At 41.4% G+C, this 25178-nt stretch overlaps 1 protein-coding gene across 1 annotated transcript in view; it reads right to left on the reverse strand.

Annotated features, from left to right (window-relative positions):
- The window catches only part of aldh8a1 (aldehyde dehydrogenase 8 family, member A1), a 47275-nt gene extending 23449 nt beyond the window's left edge, over positions 1-23826 (reverse strand). The window contains 1 exon segment of the mRNA XM_046299212.1: positions 23657-23826. Coding sequence (XP_046155168.1) covers positions 23657-23826 — 170 coding nt within the window.
- Between the last annotated feature and the right edge of the window lie 1352 nt (positions 23827-25178).

A 25178-nucleotide genomic window follows, 5' to 3' on the forward strand; every position in this document is an offset into this window, starting at 1 on the left:
TCTCTGTCTCACAGTCTTTCTGTCTCTTTGTATCTCTGTCTCTCTCTCTGTCTCACAGTCTCTCTGTCTCTTTGTATCTCTGTCTCACAGTCTCTTTGTGTCTCTGTCTCACAGTCTCTCCGTCTCTTTGTATCTCTGTCTCACAGTCTCTTTGTGTCTCTGTCTCACAGTCTCTCTGTCTCTTTGTATCTCTGTCTCACAGTCTCTTTGTATCTCTGTCTCACAGTGTTTCTGTCTCTTTGTATCTCTGTCTCACAGTCTTTCTGTCTCTTGGTATCTCTGTCTCGCAGCCTCTGTCTCTCAGTCTCGCAGTATCTCTCTCTACCTGTCAATCTGTCTCTCTCTCTCTCTCTCTCTCTCTCTCTCTCTCTCTCTCTCTCTCTCTCTCTCTCTCTCTCTCTCTCTCTCTCTCTCTCTCTCTCTGTCTCTCTGTCTCTCTCTCTCTCTCTCTCTCTCTCTCTCTCTCTCTCTCTCTCTCTCTGTCTCTCTCTCTGTCTCTCTCTCTTTCTCTCTCTCTCTCTCTCTGTCTCTGTTTCACAGTTTCTGTCTCTCTCTCAGTCAATTCAGTTTCATTTTAAGGGCTTTATTGGGAAACCAGGCTAATAAAAAGCAAGATAAAGCAAGATAAATAGATAACAGACAAAAGTGAAAAACCCAACAATAAGCCTTTAGACTCACAGATGTTCCAAATAGAATAGAGACATTTCAATAAAAATGAACAGTGAACATTACACATACAGAAGTCAAAATAATAAATACATTTCAAATATCATATTATGTATTTATACAGTGTTTTAACTATTTGCAAATAGTTAAAGTACAAAAGGGAAAATAAATCAACATAAATATGGGTTGTATTTACAATGGTGTTTGTTCTTCACTGGTTGCCCTTTTCTTGTGGCAACAGGTCACAAATCTTGCTGCTGTGATGTCACACTGTGGAATTTCACCCAGTAGATATGGGAGTTTATCAAAATTGGATTTGTTTTCCAATTCATTGTGGATCTGTGTAATCTGAGGGAAATATGTCTTGGGCAGGAGTTTAGGAAGTTTAGGAAGGAGTTTAGGAAGGAGTTTAGGAAGTGCAGCTCAGTTCCCACCTCATTTTGTGGGCAGTGAGCACATAGACTGTCTTCTCTTGAGAGCCATGTCTGCCTACGGCAGCCTTTCTCAATAGCAAAGCTATGCTCACTGAGTCTGGACATAGTCAAAGCTTTCCTTAAATTTGGGTCAGTCACAGTGGTCAGGTATTCTGCCGCTGTGTACTCTCTGTGTAGGGCCAAATAGCATTCTAGTTTGCTCTGTTATTTTGTTTATTCTTCCCAAGGTGTCGAGTAATTCTCTTTCTGTTTCTAATTGTGTTGCTGTCCTGGGGCTCTGTGGGGTCTCTTTGTGTTTGTGAACAGAGCCCCAGGACAGCTTGCTTAGGGGACTCTTCTCCAAGTTCATCTCTCTGTAGGTGAAGGCTTTGTTATGGAAGATTTGGGAATCGCTTCCTTTTAGGTGGTTGTAGAATTTAACGGCTCTTTTCTGGATTTTGATAATTAGTGGGTATCGGCCTAATTCTGCTCTGCATGCATTATTTGGTGTTCTACGTTGTACACGGAGGATATTTTTGCAGAATTCTGCATGCAGAGTCTCAATTTGGTGTTTGTCCCATTTTGTGAAATCTTGGTTCGTGAGTGGACCCCAGACCTCACAACCATAAAGGGCAATGGGCTCTATAACTCATTCAAGTATTTTTTTGCCAGATCCTAATTGGTATGTTGAATTTGGTATGTTTATAATTTTATGTTCCTTGTGATGACATAGAAGGCCCTTCTTGCCTTGTCTCTCAGATCGTTCACAGCTTTGTGGAAGTTACTGGACCTTTTTTGGAACACCATTATTTTGGTCTTACTGAGATTTACTGTCAGGGCCCAGGTCTGGCAGAATCTGTGCAGAATATCTAGGTGCTGCTGTAGGCCCTCCTTGGTTGGTGACAGAAGCACCAGATCATCAGCAAACAGCAGACATTTGACTTCGGATTCTAATAGGGTGAGGCCAGGTCCTGCAGACTTTTCTAGTGCCCGCGCCAATTCGTTGATATATATGTTGAAGAGGGTGGGGCTTAAGCTGCATCCCTGTCTCACCCCACGGCCCCGTAGGAAGAAATGTGTGTTTTTGCCAATTTTAACCGCACACTTGTTGTTTGTGTACATGGATTTTATAATGTCGTATGTTTTACCCCCAACACCACTTTCCATCCATTTGTATAGCAGACCCTCATGCCAAATTGAGTTGAAGGCTTTTTTGAAATCAACCAAGCATGAGAAGACTTTGCCTTTGTTTTGGTTTGTTTGGTTGTCAATTACGGTGTGCAGGGTGAATACATGGTCTGTTGTACGGTAATTTGGTAAAAAGCCAATTTGACATTTGCTCAGTACATTGTTTTCGCTGAGGAAACGGGTCTGAAACTCAATTAAAGCTACACTCGTTGTGAATCCAGCCAACATGTCAGATTTTAAAAATACTTTTCGGCGAAAGCATGAGAAGCTATTATCTGATAGCATGCACCCCCCCTGAACCACCTGAACCACCTAAACAAAAGAATTAGAGAAAAAAAATAAAATAATAAGTAATAATAATAATAATAATAAGTAATAAGTAATAATAATAATAATAAAAAAATAATAAGAGAGACTGCGATAATAATAATAAAAATATAAAACATGCATTACCTTTGACGACCTTCTTTGTTGGCAATAATAATGTTCCAATATGTCCCATAAACATCACAATTGGTTCTTTTTTTGATTAATTCCATGTAACAACATGTCCATTTATAAAGCAGGTTTGATCCGGAAAAAAAACAGCTTTCCAAAACACAACGTCACTACAAAACATTTCAAAAGTTGCCTATAAACTTTGCCAAAATATTTCAAACTACTTTTGTCATACAACTTTAGGTATTTTTAAGCGTTAATAATTGATCAAATTGTAGACGGGGCAAACTGTATTCGATAGAGAAAGTAAACACCACATTTCCCTTCTCGTCTCAACAGCGTTGTTCCAGGATGTGCCTCTTCTTCGTTTCACCAATGATTAACTTCAACCTAATTCCAAAGAATGGTGACATCCTGTGGAAGTCATAGGAACTGTAAAATGGGCGTTATCTAATTTCCCTTGGCAAAGACAACCGAGGGAACTGTCAGAGGAAAAACATTTTTTATTCTGAATATTTTTTCCCTTGGGGTTTTGCATGCGATATAAGTTCTGTTATAGTCACAGACATGATTGAACCAGTTTTAGAAACTTCAGAGTGTTTTCTATCCACACCTACTAATCATATGCATATAATATATTACTGGCATGAATAGCAGGAAGTTGAAATTGTGCACGCTATTTATCCAAAAGTGGAAATGCCCCCTATCTCTAAAAGGTTCATGATAATGCAGAAGGATTTTCCCAAGGTTGCTGTTGACGCATATCCCACGGTTGTTATTGAGGTCAAATTTGTCTCCCCTTTTTGTGCCACCAGAGACTGGGTTCGTGCTCTGTTGGACCAGGAGGTCTGTGTGGCGACGTACAATTGGCCTTGCGTCGTCCGGGTTAGGCCGGTAGGGATATCCTTGTCTCATCGCGCACCAGCGACTCCTGTGGCGGGCCGGGCGCAGTGCACGCTAACCAAGGTCGCCAGGTGCACAGTGTTTCCTCCGACACATTGGTGCGGCTGGCTTCCGGGTTGGATGCGCGCTGTGTTAAGAAGCGGCTTGGTTGGGTTGTGTTTCGGAGGAAGCATGTCTTTCGACCTTCGTCTCTCCCAAGCCCGTACGGGAGTTGTAGCGATGAGACAAGATAGTAATTACTAACAATTGGGGAGAAAAGGAGGTAAAACATATCATTTTAAAATAAATAAATAAAAAAATGTAACAAAAATTGTCTCCACTCTTGTGGATTGGGGTGATCAGTCCTACGTTCCAAATATTGGGGAAGTTGCCAGAGCTGAAGATGATGTTGAAGAGTTTTAGTATAGCCAATTGGAATTTGTGGTCTGTATATTTTATCATTTCATTGAGGATACCGTCAACACCACAGGCCTTTTTGGGTTGGAGGGTTTTTATTTTATCCAGTAGCTCATTCAATGTGATTGGAGAATCCAGTGTGTTCTGGTCGTCTTTAACAGTTGATTCTAAGATCTGTATTTGATCATGTTTTTACTGTTTGTTTGTTGTTATAGAGCCAAAAGGATCAGAGAAGTGGTTGATCCAGACATCTCCATGTTGGATAGAAAACTCTTTGTGTTGTTGTTTGTTTAGTGTTTTCCAATGTTCCCAGAAGTGGTTGGAGTCTATGGATTCTTCAATTGCATTGAGCTGATTTCTGACGTGCTGTTCCTTCTTTTTCCGTAGTGTATTTCTGTATTGTTTTAGTGATTCACCACAGTGAAGGCGTAGACTCAGGTTTTCTGGGTCTCTATGTTTTTGGTTGGACAGGTTTCTCAGTTTCTTTCTTAGATTTTTGCATTATTCATCAACCATTTGTCATTGTTGTTCATTTTCTTCGGTTTTCTATTTGAGATTTTTAGATTTGATAGAGAAGCTGAGAGGTCAAATATACTGTTAAGATTTTCTACTGCCAAGTTTATACCTTCACTATTACAGTGGAACATGTTAGGAATTGTCTAAAAGGGATTGAATTTGTTGTTGCCTAATTGTTTTTTGGTAGGTTTCCAAACTGCATTCCTTCCATCTATAGCATTTCTTAATATTATTCAGTTCCTTTGGCTTTGAGTATTGCTCTGTTCAAGTAGACTGTGATTTTGGTGTGTCTGATAGGGGTGTCAGTGGGCCGACTGAACACTGAGAGACTCTGGGTTGAGGTCAGTGATACAGTAGTCTACAGTACAACTGCCAAGAGATGAGCTATAGGTGTACCTACCATAGGAGTCCACTCGAAGCCTACCACTGACTATGTACAGACCCAGGATGTAACAGAGCTATAGGTGTACCTACTATAGGAGTCCCCTAGAAGCCTATTGACTATGTACATACCCAGGATGTAACAGAGCTACAGGTATTACCTACTATAGGAGTCCCCTAGAAGCCTATTGACTATGTACATACCCAGGATGTAACAGAGCTATAGGTGTACCTACTATAGGAGTCCCCTCGAAGCCTATTGACTATGTACATACCCAGGATGTAACAGAGCTATAGGTATTACCTACTATAGGAGTCCCCTAGAAGCCTATTGACTATGTACATACCCAGGATGTAACAGAGCTATAGGTATTACCTACTATAGGAGTCCCCTAGAAGCCTATTGACTATGTACATACCCAGGATGTAACAGAGCTATAGGTATTACCTACTATAGGAGTCCCCTAGAAGCCTATTGACTATGTACAGACCCAGGATGTAACAGAGCTATAGGTATTACCTACTATAGGAGTCCCCTAGAAGCCTATTGACTATGTACATACCCAGGATGTAACAGAGCTATAGGTGTACCTACTATAGGAGTCCCCTAGAAGCCTATTGACTATGTACATACCCAGGATGTAACAGAGCTATAGGTGTACCTACTATAGGAGTCCCCTAGAAGCCTATTGACTATGTACATACCCAGGATGTAACAGAGCTATAGGTGTACCTACTATAGGAGTCCCCTAGAAGCCTATTGACTATGTACATACCCAGGATGTAACAGAGCTATAGGTATTACCTACTATAGGAGTCCCCTCAGCCTATTGACTATGTACATACCCAGGATGTAACAGAGCTATAGGTGTACCTACTATAGGAGTCCCCTCAGCCTATTGACTATGTACATACCCAGGATGTAACAGAGCTATAGGTATTACCTACTATAGGAGTCCCCTAGAAGCCTATTGACTATGTACAGACCCAGGATGTAACAGAGCTATAGGTGTACCTACCATAGGAGTCCCCTAGAAGCCTATTGACTATGTACATACCCAGGATGTAACAGAGCTATAGGTATTACCTACTATAGGAGTCCCCTAGAAGCCTATTGACTATGTACATACCCAGGATGTAACAGAGCTATAGGTGTACCTACTATAGGAGTCCCCTAGAAGCCTATTGACTATGTACATACCCAGGATGTAACAGAGCTATAGGTATTACCTACTATAGGAGTCCCCTAGAAGCCTATTGACTATGTACATACCCAGGATGTAACAGAGCTATAGGTATTACCTACTATAGGAGTCCCCTAGAAGCCTATTGACTATGTACATACCCAGGATGTAACAGAGCTATAGGTATTACCTACTATAGGAGTCCCCTAGAAGCCTATTGACTATGTACATACCCAGGATGTAACAGAGCTATAGGTGTACCTACTATAGGAGTCCCCTAGAAGCCTATTGACTATGTACATACCCAGGATGTAACAGAGCTACAGGTATTACCTACTATAGGAGTCCCCTAGAAGCCTATTGACTATGTACATACCCAGGATGTAACAGAGCTATAGGTGTACCTACTATAGGAGTCCCCTAGAAGCCTATTGACTATGTACATACCCAGGATGTAACAGAGCTATAGGTATTACCTACTATAGGAGTCTCCTCAAAGCCTATTGACTATGTACAGACCCAGGATGTAACAGAGCTATAGGTATTACCTACTATAGGAGTCTCCTCAAAGCCTATTGACTATGTACAGACCCAGGATGTAACAGAGCTATAGGTATTACCTACCATAGGAGTCCCCTAAAAGCCTATTGACTATGTACATACCCAGGATGTAACAGAGCTATAGGTATTACCTACTATAGGAGTCCCCTAGAAGCCTATTGACTATGTACATACCCAGGATGTAACAGAGCTATAGGTGTACCTACTATAGGAGTCCCCTCGAAGCCTATTGACTATGTACATACCCAGGATGTAACAGAGCTATAGGAGTTCTGACCCGTTCTGGACGGTTATGTTGTCATAGTTGTGCCTTGGGGGGCATATGTGGGAGGGAATGCTGTCACCTGCAGGCAGGTGTTTGTCCCCCTGTGTGCTGAGGGTGTCTCTGTCTAGTTTCTCTTGCTTTCTCTCTCTTGCTGCTCATTCATGTGTGTGTGTGCGTGGGTGTGTGTGTGTGTGTCTGTATGTGTGTGTGCGTGTGTCTGTCTGTATGCGTGGGTGTGTGTGTCTGTCTGTATGTGTGGGTGTGTGTGAGTGTTAGCCATAGAAACCAGGCTGCTTCCCCTGAGGCAGCAGACTGAGACTCATATCCAATGCTCTTTATAACAGGCCTGTCCCGCTATCAAAAAACTCTGCTCCCTCCCTCCTCTCCCCACCTCGCCCCCCCCCTCTCTCTCTCCCTATCTTTCTACTGCACTCAATCCCCCCTCTCTCGCTCTCTCTCTCTCTTTTCTCCTCTCAACATATATTCTTTTTCAGAATCATTCAGTTTTCTCTTTGATCTGACTCTACACTCCTCTCCATTAAGAGGCTGATAATGCAGAGATGTCATGTTTGTCATTTATTATCATGTCTTGTCCCTGTGCTCCCCATGCTATTCGTTTCCCTCTGCTGGTCTTATTTGGTTCTTTCCCTCCTTCTATCCCTCTCTCTCCCCCTCCCTCTCTCACTCTCTCGCTCTCTCTTCTCTCTATCGTTCCGTTCCTGCTCCCAGCTGTTCCTATTCCCCTAATCATCATTTAGTCTTCCCACACCTGTTCCCGATCCTTTCCCCTGATTAGAGTCCCTATTTATTCCTTTGTGATCCGTTCCTGTGCCGTCGGTTCCTTGTATTGTATTCACCATGCTGTGATTGCGTTTCGCCCTGTCCTGTCGTGTTTTTTGCCGTGATTGTGTATCACCCTGTCCTGTCGTGTTTTGTGCCTTCATCAGACGCTGCGTGTGAGCAGGTGTCTCAGTCGACTACGGCCTGCGCCAACCCGGCGACCTGCAGTCTGTGGCCGCTTCTCCAGTTGTTTTCCCCTCTACAAATCTAGAGGATTTCAGTTATTCCGTTTTGAACATTAATAAACTCTGTTTCTGTTAAGTCGCGTTTGGGTCCTCTTTCACCTGCATGACAGAAGGAACCGACCAAGGAATGGACCCAGCGACTTCAGACGCTCGTTACACTGCCGTCGAGATCCAAGGAGCCATGCTCGGCAGACACGAGCAGGAATTGTCCGCTGCTCGCCATGCCGTGGAGAACCTGGCCGCTCAGGTTTCCGACCTCTCTGGACAGTTCCAGAGTCTACGTCTCGTGCCACCTGTTACTTCCTGGCCTGCCGAGCCTCCAGAACCTAGGGTTAATAACCCACCTTGCTACTCCGGGCAGCCCACTGAGTGCCGCTCCTTTCTCACGCAGTGTGAGATTGTGTTCTCTCTCCAACCCAACACATACTCTAGAGAGAGAGCTCGGGTTGCTTACGTCATTTCACTCCTTACTGGCCGGGCTCGAGAATGGGGCACAGCTATCTGGGAGGCAAGGGCTGATTGCTCTATCAAATTCCAGAACTTTAAAGAGGAGATGATTCGGGTTTTTGACCGTTCAGTTTTTGGTGGGGAGGCTTCTAGGGCCCTGGCTTCCTTATGCCAAGGTGAACGGTCCATAACGGATTATTCCATTGAGTTTCGCACTCTTGCTGCCTCTAGTGAGTGGAACGAGCCGGCGCTGCTCGCTCGTTTTCTGGAGGGACTCCACGCAGTGGTTAAGGATGAGATTCTCTCCCGGGAGGTTCCTTCAGATGTGGACTCTTTGATTGCTCTCGCCATCCGCATAGAACGACGGGTAGATCTTCGTCACCGGGCTCGTGGAAGAGAGCTCGCATCAACGGTGTTTCCCTGCTCCGCATCGCAACCATCTCCCTCCTCTGGCTTTGAGACTGAGCCCATGCAGCTGGGAGGGATTCGCATCTCGAATAAGGAGAGGGAACGGAGGATCACCAACCGCCTGTGCCTCTATTGCGGAGTTGCTGGACATTTTGTTAATTCATGTCCAGTAAGAGGCCAGAGCCCATCAGTAAGCGGAGGGCTACTGGTGAGCGCTACTACTCAGTCCTCTTCATCTAGATCTTGTACTACTATGTCGGTCCATCTACGCTGGACCGGTTCGGTGCTACATGCAGTGCCTTGATTGACTCTGGGGCTGAGGGTTGTTTCATGGACGAAGCATGGGTTCGGAAACATAACATTCCTTTCAGACCGTTAGACAAGCCTACGCCCATGTTTGCCTTAGATGGTAGTCATCTTCCCAGTATCAAATTTGAGACACTACCTTTAACTCTCACAGTATCTGGTAACCACAGTGAGACTATTTCTTTTTTGATTTTCCGTTCACCGTTTACACCTGTTGTTTTGGGTCATCCCTGGCTAGTATGTCATAATCCTTCTATTAATTGGTCTAGTAATTCTATCCTATCCTGGAACGTTTCTTGTCATGTGAAGTGTTTAATGTCTGCCATCCCTCCCGTTTCTTCTCTCCCTACTTCTCAGGAGGAACCTGGCGATTTGACAGGAGTGCCGGAGGAATATCATGATCTGCGCACGGTCTTCAGTCGGTCCCGAGCCAACTCCCTTCCTCCTCACCGGTCGTATGATTGTAGTATTGATCTCCTTCCAGGGACCACGCCTCCTCGAGGTAGACTATACTCTCTGTCGGCTCCCGAACGTAAGGCTCTCGAGGATTATTTGTCTGTGTCTCTTGACGCCAGCCTTCGGTACCATAGTGCCTTCTTCTTCTCCGGCCGGGCGGGGTTCTTTTTTGTTAAGAAGAAGGGTACTCTGCGCCCCCTGCGTGGATTATCGAGGGCTGAATGACATAACGGTTAAGAATCGTTATCCGCTTCCCCTTATGTCATCAGCCTTCGAGATTCTGCAGGGAGCCAGGTGCTTTACTAAGTTGGACCTTCGTAACGCTTACCATCTCGTGCGCATCAGAGAGGGGGACGAGTGGAAAACGGCGTTTAACACTCCGTTAGGGCATTTTGAGTACCGGGTTCTGCCGTTCGGTCTCGCCAATGCGCCAGCTGTTTTTCAGGCATTAGTTAATGATGTTCTGAGAGACATGCTGAACATTTTTGTTTTTGTCTATCTTGACGATATCCTGATTTTTTCTCCGTCACTCGAGATTCATGTTCAGCACGTTCGACGTGTTCTACAGCGCCTTTTAGAGAATTGTCTCTACGTAAAGGCTGAGAAGTGCTCTTTTCATGTCTCCTCCGTTACTTTTCTCGGTTCCGTTATTTCCGCTGAAGGCATTCAGATGGATTCCGCTAAGGTCCAAGCTGTCAGTGATTGGCCCGTTCCAAGGTCACGTGTCGAGTTGCAGCGCTTTTAGGTTTCGCTAATTTCTATCGGCGTTTCATTCGTAATTTCGGTCAAGTTGCTGCCCTCTCACAGCTCTTACTTCTGTCAAGACGTGTTTTAAGTGGTCGGTTCCGCCCAGGGAGCTTTTGATCTTCTAAAAGAACGTTTTACGTCCGCTCCTATCCTCGTTACTCCTGACGTCACTAGACAATTTATTGTCGAGGTTGACGCTTCAGAGGTAGGCGTGGGAGCCATTCTATCCCAGCGCTTCCAGTCTGACGATAAGGTTCATCCTTGCGCTTATTTTTCTCATAGCCTGTCGCCATCTGAGCGCAACTATGATGTGGGTAACCGTGAACTGCTCGCCATCCGCTTAGCCCTAGGCGAATGGCGACAGTGGTTGGAGGGGGCGACCGTTCCTTTTGTCGTTTGGACAGACCATAAGAACCTTGAGTACATCCGTTCTGCCAAACGACTTAATGCCCGTCAAGCTCGTTGGGCGTTGTTTTTCGCTCGTTTCGAGTTTGTGATTTCTTACCGTCCGGGTAGCAAGAACACCAAGCCTGATGCCTTATCCCGTCTGTTTAGTTCTTCTGTGGCTTCTACTGATCTCGAGGGATTCTTCCTTATGGGCGTGTTGTCGGGTTGACAGTCTGGGGAATTGAAAGACAGGTTAAGCAAGCACTCACGCACACTGCGTCGCCGCGCGCTTGTCCTAGTAACCTCCTTTTCGTTCCTGTTTCCACTCGTCTGGCTGTTCTTCAGTGGGCTCACTCTGCCAAGTTAGCTGGTCATCCCGGTGTTCGAGGCACTCTTGCGTCTATTCGCCAGCGCTTTTGGTGGCCGACTCAGGAGCGTGACACGCGCCGTTTCGTGGCTGCGTGTTCAGACTGCGCGCAGAAGAAGTCTGGTAATTTTTTTCTGCTTCTGCTCCTGGTCTTGCTGGGTCTCAGTCTGTTCCCTGCCATCGCATCTCTCCTGTTCTTGTCCCTGCCCTTGCTGTGTCTCAGTCTGTCCCTAGTTCTCATTTTTTTTTTAGAGTAGTACCCTAGTTTCCCTTTTTATCGTTTTTCGTTACGGTCCTGAGGAGAGGAGTTGGGTTCTTTCTCGGGACGTGCTGGACCGTTTGATCTATGATTTCCTCCGTTGCTGCCAGTGTTCCTCCTCGAGAGCGCCAGGAGGCGCTCGGTGAGTGGGGGGTACTGTCATGTTTGTCATTTATTATCATGTCTTGTCCCTGTGCTCCCCATGCTATTCGTTTCCCTCTGCTGGTCTTATTTGGTTCTTTCCCTCCTATCCCTCTCTCTCCCCCTCCCTCTCTCACTCTCTCGCTCTCTCTTCTCTCTATCGTTCCGTTCCTGCTCCCAGCTGTTCCTATTCCCCTAATCATCATTTAGTCTTCCCACACCTGTTCCCGATCCTTTCCCCTGATTAGAGTCCCTATTTATTCCTTTGTGATCCGTTCCTGTGCCGTCGGTTCCTTGTATTGTATTCACCATGCTGTGATTGCGTTTCGCCCTGTCCTGTCGTGTTTTTTGCCGTGATTGTGTATCACCCTGTCCTGTCGTGTTTTGTGCCTTCATCAGACGCTGCGTGTGAGCAGGTGTCTCCAGTCGACTACGGCCTTATAGACCAGCCAACCCAGACTACAGCGACCTGCAGTCTGTGGCCGCTTCTCCAGTTGTTTTCCCCTCTACAAATCTAGAGGATTTCAGTTATTCCGTTTTGAACATTAATAAACTCTGTTTCTGTTAAGTCGCGTTTGGGTCCTCTTTCACCTGCATGACAAGAGAGACTGAGCAGCATCCCAAGTGGCACCCTGTTATCTACATAGTGCACTACTTTTGACCAGAGCCCTATGGGCCAAGGTCACAATCTAGTGCACTAAATAGAGGGATAGGGTGCCACTTGGGATGCCAGCAGAAAATCCCTGCCTCAGGGCTCAACAGAACATTGTTCAGAAAAATATGAGTACAGTTTCATATCACATAAAATATACTGAGATGACTTCAACTAAAACTTAAACCAAACTTTTAGAATACAATATATCATAGACTTTTATAATACAATATATCTAATATATAGACTTTATAATATATCTAATACAATATATCATAGACTTTATAATACAATATATCTAATACTTTATAATACAATATATCATAGACTTTATAATACAATATATCTAATACTTTATAATACAATATATCTAATACTTTATAATACAATATATCTAATACTTTATAATACAATATATCATAGACGTTATCATACAATATATCTAATACTTTATAATACAATATATCTAATACTTTATAATACAATATATCATAGACTTTATAATACAATATATCTAATACTTTATAATACAATATATCATAGACTTTATAATACAATATATCTAATACTTTATAATACAATATATCTAATACTTTATAATACAATATATCATAGACTTTATAATAGAATATATCATAGACTTTTATAATACAATATATCTAATACTTTATAATACAATATATCATAGACTTTATAATACAATATATCATAGACTTTTATAATACAATATATCTAATACTTTATAATACAATAGACCAGACTATCATATATACTTTATAATACAATATATCTAATACTTTATAATACAATATATCATAGACTTTATAATACAATATAACTAATACTTTATAATACAATATATCATAGACTTTATAATAAAATATATATAATACTTTATAATACAATATATCTAATACTTTATAATACAATATATCTGGACCAGACTACATTATAGACCAGACTACATTATAGACCAGACTACATTATAGACCAGACTACATTATAGACCAGACTACATTATAGACCAGACTACATTATTATAGACCAGACTACATTATAGACCAGACTACATTATAGACCAGACTATTATAGACATTATAGACCAGACTACATTATAGACCAGACTACATTATAGACCAGACTACATTATAGACCAGACTACATTATAGACCAGACTACATTATAGACCAGACTACATTATAGACCAGACTACATTATAGACCAGACTACATTATAGACCAGACTACATTATAGACCAGACTACATTATAGACCAGACTACATTATAGACCAGACTACATTATAGACCAGACTACATTATAGACCAGACTACATTATAGACAGACTACATTATAGACCAGACTACATTATAGACCAGACTACATTATAGACCAGACTACATTATAGACCAGACTACATAACATTATAGACCAGACTACATTATAGACCAGACTACATTATAGACCAGACTACATTATAGACCAGACTAGAGACCAGACTACATTATAGACCAGACTACATTATAGACCAGACTACATTATAGACCAGACTACATTATAGACCAGACTACATTATAGACCAGACTACATTATAGACCAGACTACATTATAGACCAGACTACATTATAGACCAGACTACATTATAGACCAGACTACATTATAGACCAGACTACATTATAGACCAGACCAGACTACATTATAGACCAGACTACATTATAGACCAGACTACATTATAGACCAGACTACATTATAGACCAGACTACATAACATTATAGACCAGACTACATTATAGACCAGACTACATTATAGACCAGACTACATTATAGACCAGACTACATTATAGACCAGACTACATTATAGACCAGACTACATTATAGACCAGACTACATTATAGACCAGACTACATTATAGACCAGACTACATTATAGACCAGACTACATTATAGACCAGACTACATTATAGACCAGACTTATAGACCAGACTACATTTATAGACCAGACTACCATACTACATTATAGACCAGACTACATTATAGACCAGACTACATTATAGACCAGACTACAGACCAGACTACATTATAGACCAGACTACATTATAGACCAGACTACATTATAGACCAGACTACATTATAGACCAGACTACATTATACCAGATACATTATAGACCAGACTACATTATAGACCAGACTACATTATAGACCAGACTACATTATAGACCAGACTACATTATAGACCAGACTACATTATTATAGACCAGACTACATTATAGACCAGACTACATTATAGACCAGACTACCATTATAGACCAGACTACATTATAGACCAGACTACATTATAGACCAGACTACATTATAGACCAGACTACATTATAGACCAGACTACATTATAGACCAGACTACATTATAGACCAGACCAGACTATAGACCAGACTACATTATAGACCAGACTACATTATAGACCAGACTACATTATAGACCAGACTACATTATAGACCAGACTACATTATAGACCAGACTAGAGACCAGACTACATTATAGACCAGACTACATTATAGACCAGACTACATTATAGACCAGACTATAGACCAGACTAGAGACCAGACTACATTATAGACCAGACTACATTATAGACCAGACTACATTATAGACCAGACAGACTACATTATAGACCAGACTACATTATAGACCAGACTACATTATAGACCAGACTACATTATAGACCAGACTACATTATAGACCAGACTACATTATAGACCAGACTACATTATAGACCAGACTACATTAGACCAGACTACATTATAGACCAGACTACATTATAGACATTATAGACCAGACTACATTATAGACCAGACTACATTATAGACCAGACTACATTATAGACCAGACTACATTATAGACCAGACTACATTATAGACCAGACTACATTATAGACCAGACTATAGACCAGACTACATTATAGACCAGACTACATTATAGACCAGACTACATTATAGACCAGACTACATTATAGACCAGACTACATTATAGACCAGACTACATTATAGACCAGACTACCATTTATAGACCAGACTACATTATAGACCAGACTACATTATAGACCAGACTACATTATAGACCAGACTACATTATAGACCAGACTACATTATAGACCAGACTACATTATAGACCAGACTACATTATAGACCAGACTACAGACTTTATAGACCAGACTACATTATAGACCAGACTACATTATAGACCAGACTACATTACATTATAGACCAGACTACATTATAGACCAGACTATAGACCAGACTAGAGACCAGACTACATTATAGACCAGACTACATTATAGACCAGACTAGAGACCAGACTACATTATAGACCAGACTACATTATAGACCAGACTACATTATAGACCAGACTAGAGACCAGACTACATTATGGACCAGACTACATTATAGACCAGACTACATTATAGACCAGACTACATTATAGACCAGACCAGACCAGACTACATTATAGACCAGACTTTATAGACCAGACTACATTATAGACCAGACTACATTATAGACCAGACTACATTATAGACCAGACTACATTATAGACCAGACTACATTATAGACCATACATTATAGACCAGACTACATTATAGACCAGACTACATTATAGACCAGACTACATGACATTATAGACCAGACTACATTATAGACCAGACTACATTATAGACCAGACTACATTATAGACCAGACTACATTATAGACCAGACTACATTATAGACCAGACTACATTATAGACCAGACTACATTATAGACCAGACTACATTATAGACCAGACTACATTATAGACCAGACTACCAGACTACATTATAGACCAGACTACATTATAGACCAGACTACATTACCAGACTAGACCAGACTACATTATAGACCAGACTACATTATAGACCAGACTAGAGACCAGACTACATTATAGACCAGACTACATTATAGACCAGACTACATTATAGACCAGACTACATTATAGACCAGACTACATTATAGACCAGACTACATTATAGACCAGACTACATTATAGACCAGACTACATTATAGACCAGACTACATTATAGACCAGACTACATTATAGACCAGACTACATTATAGACCAGACTACATTATAGACCAGACTACATTATAGACCAGACTACATTATAGACCAGACTAGAGACCAGACTACATTATAGACCAGACTACATTATAGACCAGACTACATTATAGACCAGACTATAGACCAGACTACATTATAGACCAGACTACATTATAGACCAGACTACATTATAGACCAGACTACATTATAGACCAGACCAGACTACATTATAGACCAGACTACATTATAGACCAGACTACATTATAGACCAGACTACATTATAGACCAGACTACATTATAGACCAGACTACATTATAGACCAGACTACATTATAGACCAGACTACATTATAGACCAGACTACATTATAGACCAGACTACATTATAGACCAGACTACATTATAGACCAGACTACATTATAGACCAGACTAGAGACCAGACTACATTATAGACCAGACTACATTATAGACCAGACTACATTATAGACCAGACTACATTATAGACCAGACTACATGACATTATAGACCAGACTACATTATAGACCAGACTACATTATAGACCAGACTACATTATAGACCAGACTACATTATAGACCAGACTACATTATAGACCAGACTACATTATAGACCAGACTACATACATTATAGACCAGACTACATTATAGACCAGACTACATTATAGACCAGACTACATTATAGACCAGACTACATTATAGACCAGACTACATTATAGACCAGACTACATTATAGACCAGACTACATTATAGACCAGACTACATTATAGACTACATTATAGACCAGACTACATTATAGACCAGACTACATTATAGACCAGACTACATTATAGACCAGACTACATTTATAGACCAGACTACATTATAGACCAGACTACATTATAGACCAGACTACATTATAGACCAGACTACATTTATAGACCAGACTACATTATAGACCAGACTACATTATAGACCAGACTACATTATAGACCAGACTACATTATAGACCAGACTACATTATAGACCAGACTACATTATAGACCAGACTACATTATAGACCAGACTACATTATAGACCAGACTACATTATAGACCAGACTACATTATAGACCAGACTACATTATAGACCAGACTACATATATAGACCAGACTACATTATAGACCAGACTACATTATAGACCAGACTACATTATAGACCAGACTACATTATAGACCAGACTACATTATAGACCAGACTACATTATAGACCAGACTACATTATAGACCAGACTACATTATAGACCAGACTACATTATAGACCAGACTACATTATAGACCAGACTACAGACTACATTATAGACCCAGACTACATTATAGACCATTATAGACCAGACTTATAGACCAGACTACATTATAGACCAGACTACATTATAGACCAGACTACATTATAGACCAGACTACATTATAGACCAGACTACCAGACTACATTATAGACCAGACTACATTATAGACCAGACCACTACATTATAGACCAGACTACATTATAGACCAGACTACATTATAGACCAGACTACATTTATAGACCAGACTACATTATAGACCAGACTACATTATAGACCAGACTACATTATAGACCAGACTACATTATAGACCAGACTACATAGACCAGACTACATTATAGACCAGACTACATTATAGACCAGACTAGACTAGACCAGACTACATTATAGACCAGACTACATTATAGACCAGACTACATTATAGACCAGACTTATAGACCAGACTACATTATAGACCAGACTACTACATTATAGACCAGACTACATTATAGACCAGACTACCATTATAGACCAGATAGACCAGACTACATACATTATAGACCAGACTATTATAGACATTATAGACCAGACTACATTATAGACCAGACTACATTATAGACCAGACTACATTATAGACCAGACTACATTATAGACCAGACTACATTATAGACCAGACTACATTATAGACCAGACTACATTATAGACCAGACTACATTATAGACCAGACTACATTATAGACCAGACTACATTATAGACCAGACTACATTATAGACCAGACTACATTATAGACCAGACTAGAGACCAGACTACATTATAGACCAGACTACATTATAGACCAGACTACATTATAGACCAGACTACATTATAGACCAGACTACATTATAGACCAGACTACATTATAGACCAGACTACATTATAGACCAGACTACATTATAGACCAGACTACATTATAGACCAGACTACCATTTATAGACCAGACTACATTATAGACCAGACTACATTATAGACCAGACTACATTATAGACCAGACTACATTATAGACCAGACTACATTATAGACCAGACTACATTATAGACCAGACTAGAGACCAGACTACATTATAGACCAGACTACATTATAGACCAGACTACATTATAGACCAGACTACATTATAGACCAGACTACATTATAGACCAGACTACATTATAGACCAGACTACATTATAGACCAGACTACATTATAGACCAGACTACATTATAGACCAGACTACATTATAGACCAGACTACATTATAGACATATAGACCAGACTACATTATAGACCAGACTACATTATAGACCAGACTACATTATAGACCAGACTACATTATAGACCAGACTACATTATAGACCAGACTATAGACCAGACTACATTATAGACCAGACTACATTATAGACCAGACTACATTATAGACCAGACTAGAGACCAGACTACATTATAGACCAGACTACACTACATTATAGACCAGACTACATTATAGACCAGACTACATTATAGACCAGACTACATTTATAGACCAGACTACATTATAGACCAGACTACATTATAGACCAGACTACATTATAGACCAGACTACATTATAGACCAGACTACATTATAGACCAGACTACATTATAGACCAGACTACATTATAGACCAGACTACATTATAGACCAGACTACATTATAGACCAGACTACATTATAGACCAGACTACATTATATTATAGACCAGACTACATTATAGACCAGACTACATTATAGACCAGACTACATTATTATAGACCAGACTACATTATAGACCAGACTACATTATAGACCAGACTACATTATAGACCAGACTACATTATAGACCAGACTACATAACATACATTATAGACCAGACTACATTATAGACCAGACTACATTATAGACCAGACTACATTATAGACCAGACTACATTATAGACCAGACTACATTATAGACCAGACTACATTATAGACCAGACTACATTATAGACCAGACTACATTATAGACCAGACTACATTATAGACCAGACTACATTATAGACCAGACTACATTATAGACCAGACTACATTATAGACCAGACTACCAGACTACATTATAGACCAGACTACATATAGACCATACATTATAGACCAGACTACATTATAGACCATACATTATAGACCAGACTACATTATAGACCAGACTACATTATAGACCAGACTACATTATAGACCAGACTACATTATAGACCAGACTACATTATAGACCAGACTACATTATAGACCAGACTACATTATAGACCAGACTACATTATAGACCAGACTACATTATAGACCAGACTACATTATAGACCAGACTACATTATAGACCAGACTACATTATAGACCAGACTACATGACATTATAGACCAGACTACATTATAGACCAGACTACATTATAGACCAGACTACATTATAGACCAGACTACATTATAGACCAGACTACATTATAGACCAGACTACATTATAGACCAGACTACATTATAGACCAGACTACATTATAGACCAGACTAACATTATAGACCAGACTACATTATAGACCAGACTACATTATAGACCAGACTACATTATAGACAGACTTATAGACCAGACTACATTATAGACCAGACTACATTATAGACCAGACTACATTATAGACCAGACTACATTATAGACCAGACTACATTATAGACCAGACTACATTATAGACCAGACTACATTATAGACCAGACTACATTATAGACCAGACTACATTATAGACCAGACTACATTATAGACCAGACTACATTATAGACCAGACTTATAGACCAGACTACATTATAGACCAGACTACATTATAGACCAGACATTATAGACCAGACTACATTATAGACCCAGACTACATTATAGACCAGACTACATTATAGACCAGACTACATTATAGACCAGACTACATTATAGACCAGACTACATTATAGACCAGACTACATTATAGACCAGACTACATTATAGACCAGACTACATTATAGACCAGACTACATTATAGACCAGACTACATTATAGACCAGACTACATTATAGACCAGACTACATTATAGACCAGACTACATTATAGACCAGACTACATTATAGACCAGACTACATTATAGACCAGACTACATTATAGACCAGACTACATTATAGACCAGACTACATTATAGACCAGACTACATTATAGACCAGACTACATTATAGACCAGACTACATTATAGACCAGACTACATTATAGACCAGACTACATATAGACAGACTTATACCAGACTACAGACCAGACTACATTATAGACCAGACTACATTATAGACCAGACTACATTATAGACCAGACTACATTATAGACCAGACTACATTATAGACCAGACTACATTATAGACCAGACTACATTATAGACCAGACTACATTATAGACCAGACTACATTATAGACCAGACTACATTATAGACCAGACTACATTATAGACCAGACCATTATAGACCAGACTACATTATAGACCAGACTACATTATAGACCAGACTATAGACCAGACTACATTATAGACCAGACTAGAGACCAGACTATATTATAGACCAGACTATATTATAGACCAGACTACATTATGGACCAGACTACATTATAGACCAGACTACATTATGGACCAGACTACATTATAGACCAGACTACATTATAGACCAGACTACATTATAGACCAGACTACATTATAGACCAGACTACATTATAGACCAGACTACATTATAGACCAGACTACATTATAGACCAGACTACATTATAGACCAGACTACATTATAGACCAGACTACATTATAGACCAGACTACATTATAGACCAGACTACATTATAGACCAGACTACATTATAGACCAGACTACATTATAGACCAGACTACATTATAGACCAGACTACATTATAGACCAGACTACATAACATTATAGACCAGACTACATTATAGACCAGACTACATAACATTATAGACCAGACTACATTATAGACCAGACTACATTATAGACCAGACTACTACATTATAGACCAGACTACATTATAGACCAGACTACATTATAGACCAGACTACATTATAGACCAGACTACATTATAGACCAGACTACATTATAGACCAGACTACATTATAGACCAGACTACATTATAGACCAGACTACATTATAGACCAGACTACATTATAGACCAGACTACATTATAGACCAGACTACATTATAGACCAGACTATTATAGACAGACTACATTATAGACTTACAGATTATAGACCAGACTACATTATAGACCAGACTACATTATAGACCAGACTACATTATAGACCAGACTACATTATAGACCAGACTACATTATAGACCAGACTACATTATAGACCAGACTACATTATAGACCAGACTACATTATAGACCAGACTACATTATAGACCAGACTACATTATAGACCAGACTACATTATAGACCAGACTAGAGACCAGACTACATTATAGACCAGACTAGAGACCAGACAGTTTCAGTCAACAGAGGGAACTCTTCTTCCCACTGGATGACTGCCGTTCAGGTATGAAAACAAACAAAAAACGGACTGTGGACGGTTTTAGTAAATACGACATCCTCGTTCTCCATCAGCCGGTGTGCTTCAATAGGACCAAGTGGAAAGAGTCACTCTCAATGTGCTGCCATTTGGAATGACAGTGCAGTGTACATTTACATTTACATTTAAGTCATTTAGCAGACGCTCTTATCCAGAGCGACTTACAAATTGGTGCATTCACCTTATGACATCCAGTGGGACAGTCACTTAACAATAGGACTACATGCATCTAAAACTTAAAGGACTGGGACCAGACTGAGAGGGATTACTTATCCTATCCTAGGTATTCCTTAAAGAGGTGGGGTTTCAGGTGTCTCCGGAAGGTGGTGATTGACTCCGCTGTCCTGGCGTCGTGAGGGAGTTTGTTCCACCATTGGGGGGCCAGAGCAGCGAACAGTTTTGACTGGGCTGAGCGGGAGCTGTACTTCCTCAGTGGTAGGGAGGCGAGCAGGCCAGAGGTGGATGAACGCAAACCAGACTAGAGACCAGACTACATAAACCAGACTACAATAGACCAGACTACATTATAGACCAGACTACATTATAGACCAGACTACATTATAGCCCTTGTTTGGGTGTAGGGCCTGATCAGAGCCTGGAGGTACTGAGGTGCCGTTCCCCTCACAGTACAATACACTGCTGAAATACCTGGGGTTATAATATAACAATATACTCCACTCGTTATCTGAATTTCATTGATACACTCTAAGCGGATGAATTTCAAAGCAGAGAGACAGGCGATACCGTAAGTCATGCAGAAAAGGTGATCTTGTACCATGTTGCATGTGGAATAAATGGCCTTCAACACTGTGCTACGTTTTGTACAGTAGCCTAGTTGCCTAACATCCTAATTTCTGATGATTTGTCCTACGTATGTACTTCATAAGGATGATGAAACTGTAAGACTGACACATTTTAACATGCTCACAACCTGGCATTGGATTTTTAAAAAAAGTGTATGTCAAGTTATAGTGAAACTGACTGACTCACTGGCTCACTGGGACAGGAACAGGGGACCAGAGACAGTGGACCAGAGGGCCAGACCAGAGGGCAAGACAGCCAGAGACAGAGGACCAAACTAGAGGGCCTAATACAGAGGTCCAAACTAGAGGGCCTAATACAGAGGTCCAAACTAGAGGGCCTAATACAGAGGTCCAAACTAGAGGGCCAGGAACAGGGGACCAGAGACAGTGGACCAGAGGGCCAGACCAGAGGGCAAGACAACCAGAGACAGAGGACCAAACTAGAGGGCCTAATACAGAGGTCCAAACTAGAGGGCCAGGAACAGGGGACCAGAGGGCCAGACCAGAGGGCAAGACAACCAGAGACAGAGGACCAAACTAGAGGGCCTAATACAGAGGTCCAAACTAGAGGGCCAGGAACAGGGGACCAGAGGGCCAGACCAGAGGGCAAGAGAACCAGAGACAGAGGACCAAACTAGAGGGCCTAATACAGAGGTCCAAACTAGAGGGCCTAATACAGAGGGTCAGGGACAGAATCATTTTCACATATTGAACTTACCTTCCTTTCAGTCACCTGTAAAGTCCAGTTCCTCCTCAGGTTTCTTCCTACCTTGCCAGTGACAGCTGGGCTGGAGCTTTGGGGGTTAAGGGCTCAGGCCTAAATGCTACTCTCTTTCCTACGGAGCCTGGTCTAAAGAACTGCACCATGAAGGGAATAGGTGTCACGCCTGCTCCCGATCTCCCCTGTCTGACGCTGGAGGGCGCCAGGCTGCCCAGCATTACTCACTCCTGCCACCATCATTACTCACTCCTGCCACCATCACTACGCACTCCTGCCACCATCATTACGCACTCCTGCCACCATCATTACTCACTCCTGCCACCATCACTACGCACTCCTGCCACCATCATTACGCACTCCTGCCACCATCATTAGCCACCATCATTACTCACTCCTGCCACCATCATTACTCACTCCTGCCACCATCATTACTCACTACTGCCACCATCATTACGCATTCCTGCCACCATCATTACGCACTCCTGCCACCATCATTACTCACTCCTGCCACCATCATTACTCACTCCTGCCCCCATCATTACTCACTCCTGCCACCATCATTACTCACTACTCCTGCCACCATCATTACGCATTCCTGCCACCATCATTACGCACTCCTGCCACCATCATTACTCACTCCTGCCACCATCATTACTCACTCCTGCCACCATCATTACTCACTCCTGCCACCATAATTACTCACTCCTGCCACCATCATTACTCACTCCTGCCACCATCATTAGCCACCATCATTACTCACTCCTGCCACCATAATTACTCACTCCTGCCACCATCATTACGCACTCCTGCCACCATCATTACTCACTCCTGCCACCATCATTACTCACTCCTGCCACCATAATTACTCACTCCTGCCACCATCATTACTCACTCCTGCCACCATAATTACTCACTCCTGCCACCATAATTACTCACTCCTGCCACCATCATTACTCACTCCTGCCACCATCATTACTCACTCCTGCCACCATCATTACTCACTCCTGCCACCATCATTACGCACTCCTGCCACCATCATTACTCACTCCTGCCACCATCATTACTCACTCCTGCCACCATCATTACTCACTCATGCCACCATCATTACTCACTCCTGCCACCATCATTACTCACTCCTGCTACCATCATTACGCACTCCTGCCACCATCATTAGCCACCATCATTACTCACTCCTGCTACCATCATTACTCACTCCTGCCACCATCATTACTCACTCCTGCCACCATCATTACCATCATTACTCACCATCATCATTAGCCACCATCATTACTCACTCCTGCCACCATCATTACTCACTCCTGCTACCATCATTACGCACTCCTGCCATCATCATTAGCCACCATCATTACTCACTCATGCCACCATCATTACTCACTCCTGCTACCATCATTACGCACTCCTGCCACCATCATTAGCCACCATCATTACTCACTCCTGCCACCATCATTACTCACTCCTGCCACCATCATTACTCACTCCTGCCACCATCATTACTCACTCCTGCCACCATCATTACTCACTCCTGCCACCATCATTACTCACTCCTGCC

This window comes from Oncorhynchus gorbuscha, linkage group LG14, assembly GCF_021184085.1.
Source record: "Oncorhynchus gorbuscha isolate QuinsamMale2020 ecotype Even-year linkage group LG14, OgorEven_v1.0, whole genome shotgun sequence".
Lineage (NCBI taxonomy): Eukaryota > Metazoa > Chordata > Actinopteri > Salmoniformes > Salmonidae > Oncorhynchus > Oncorhynchus gorbuscha.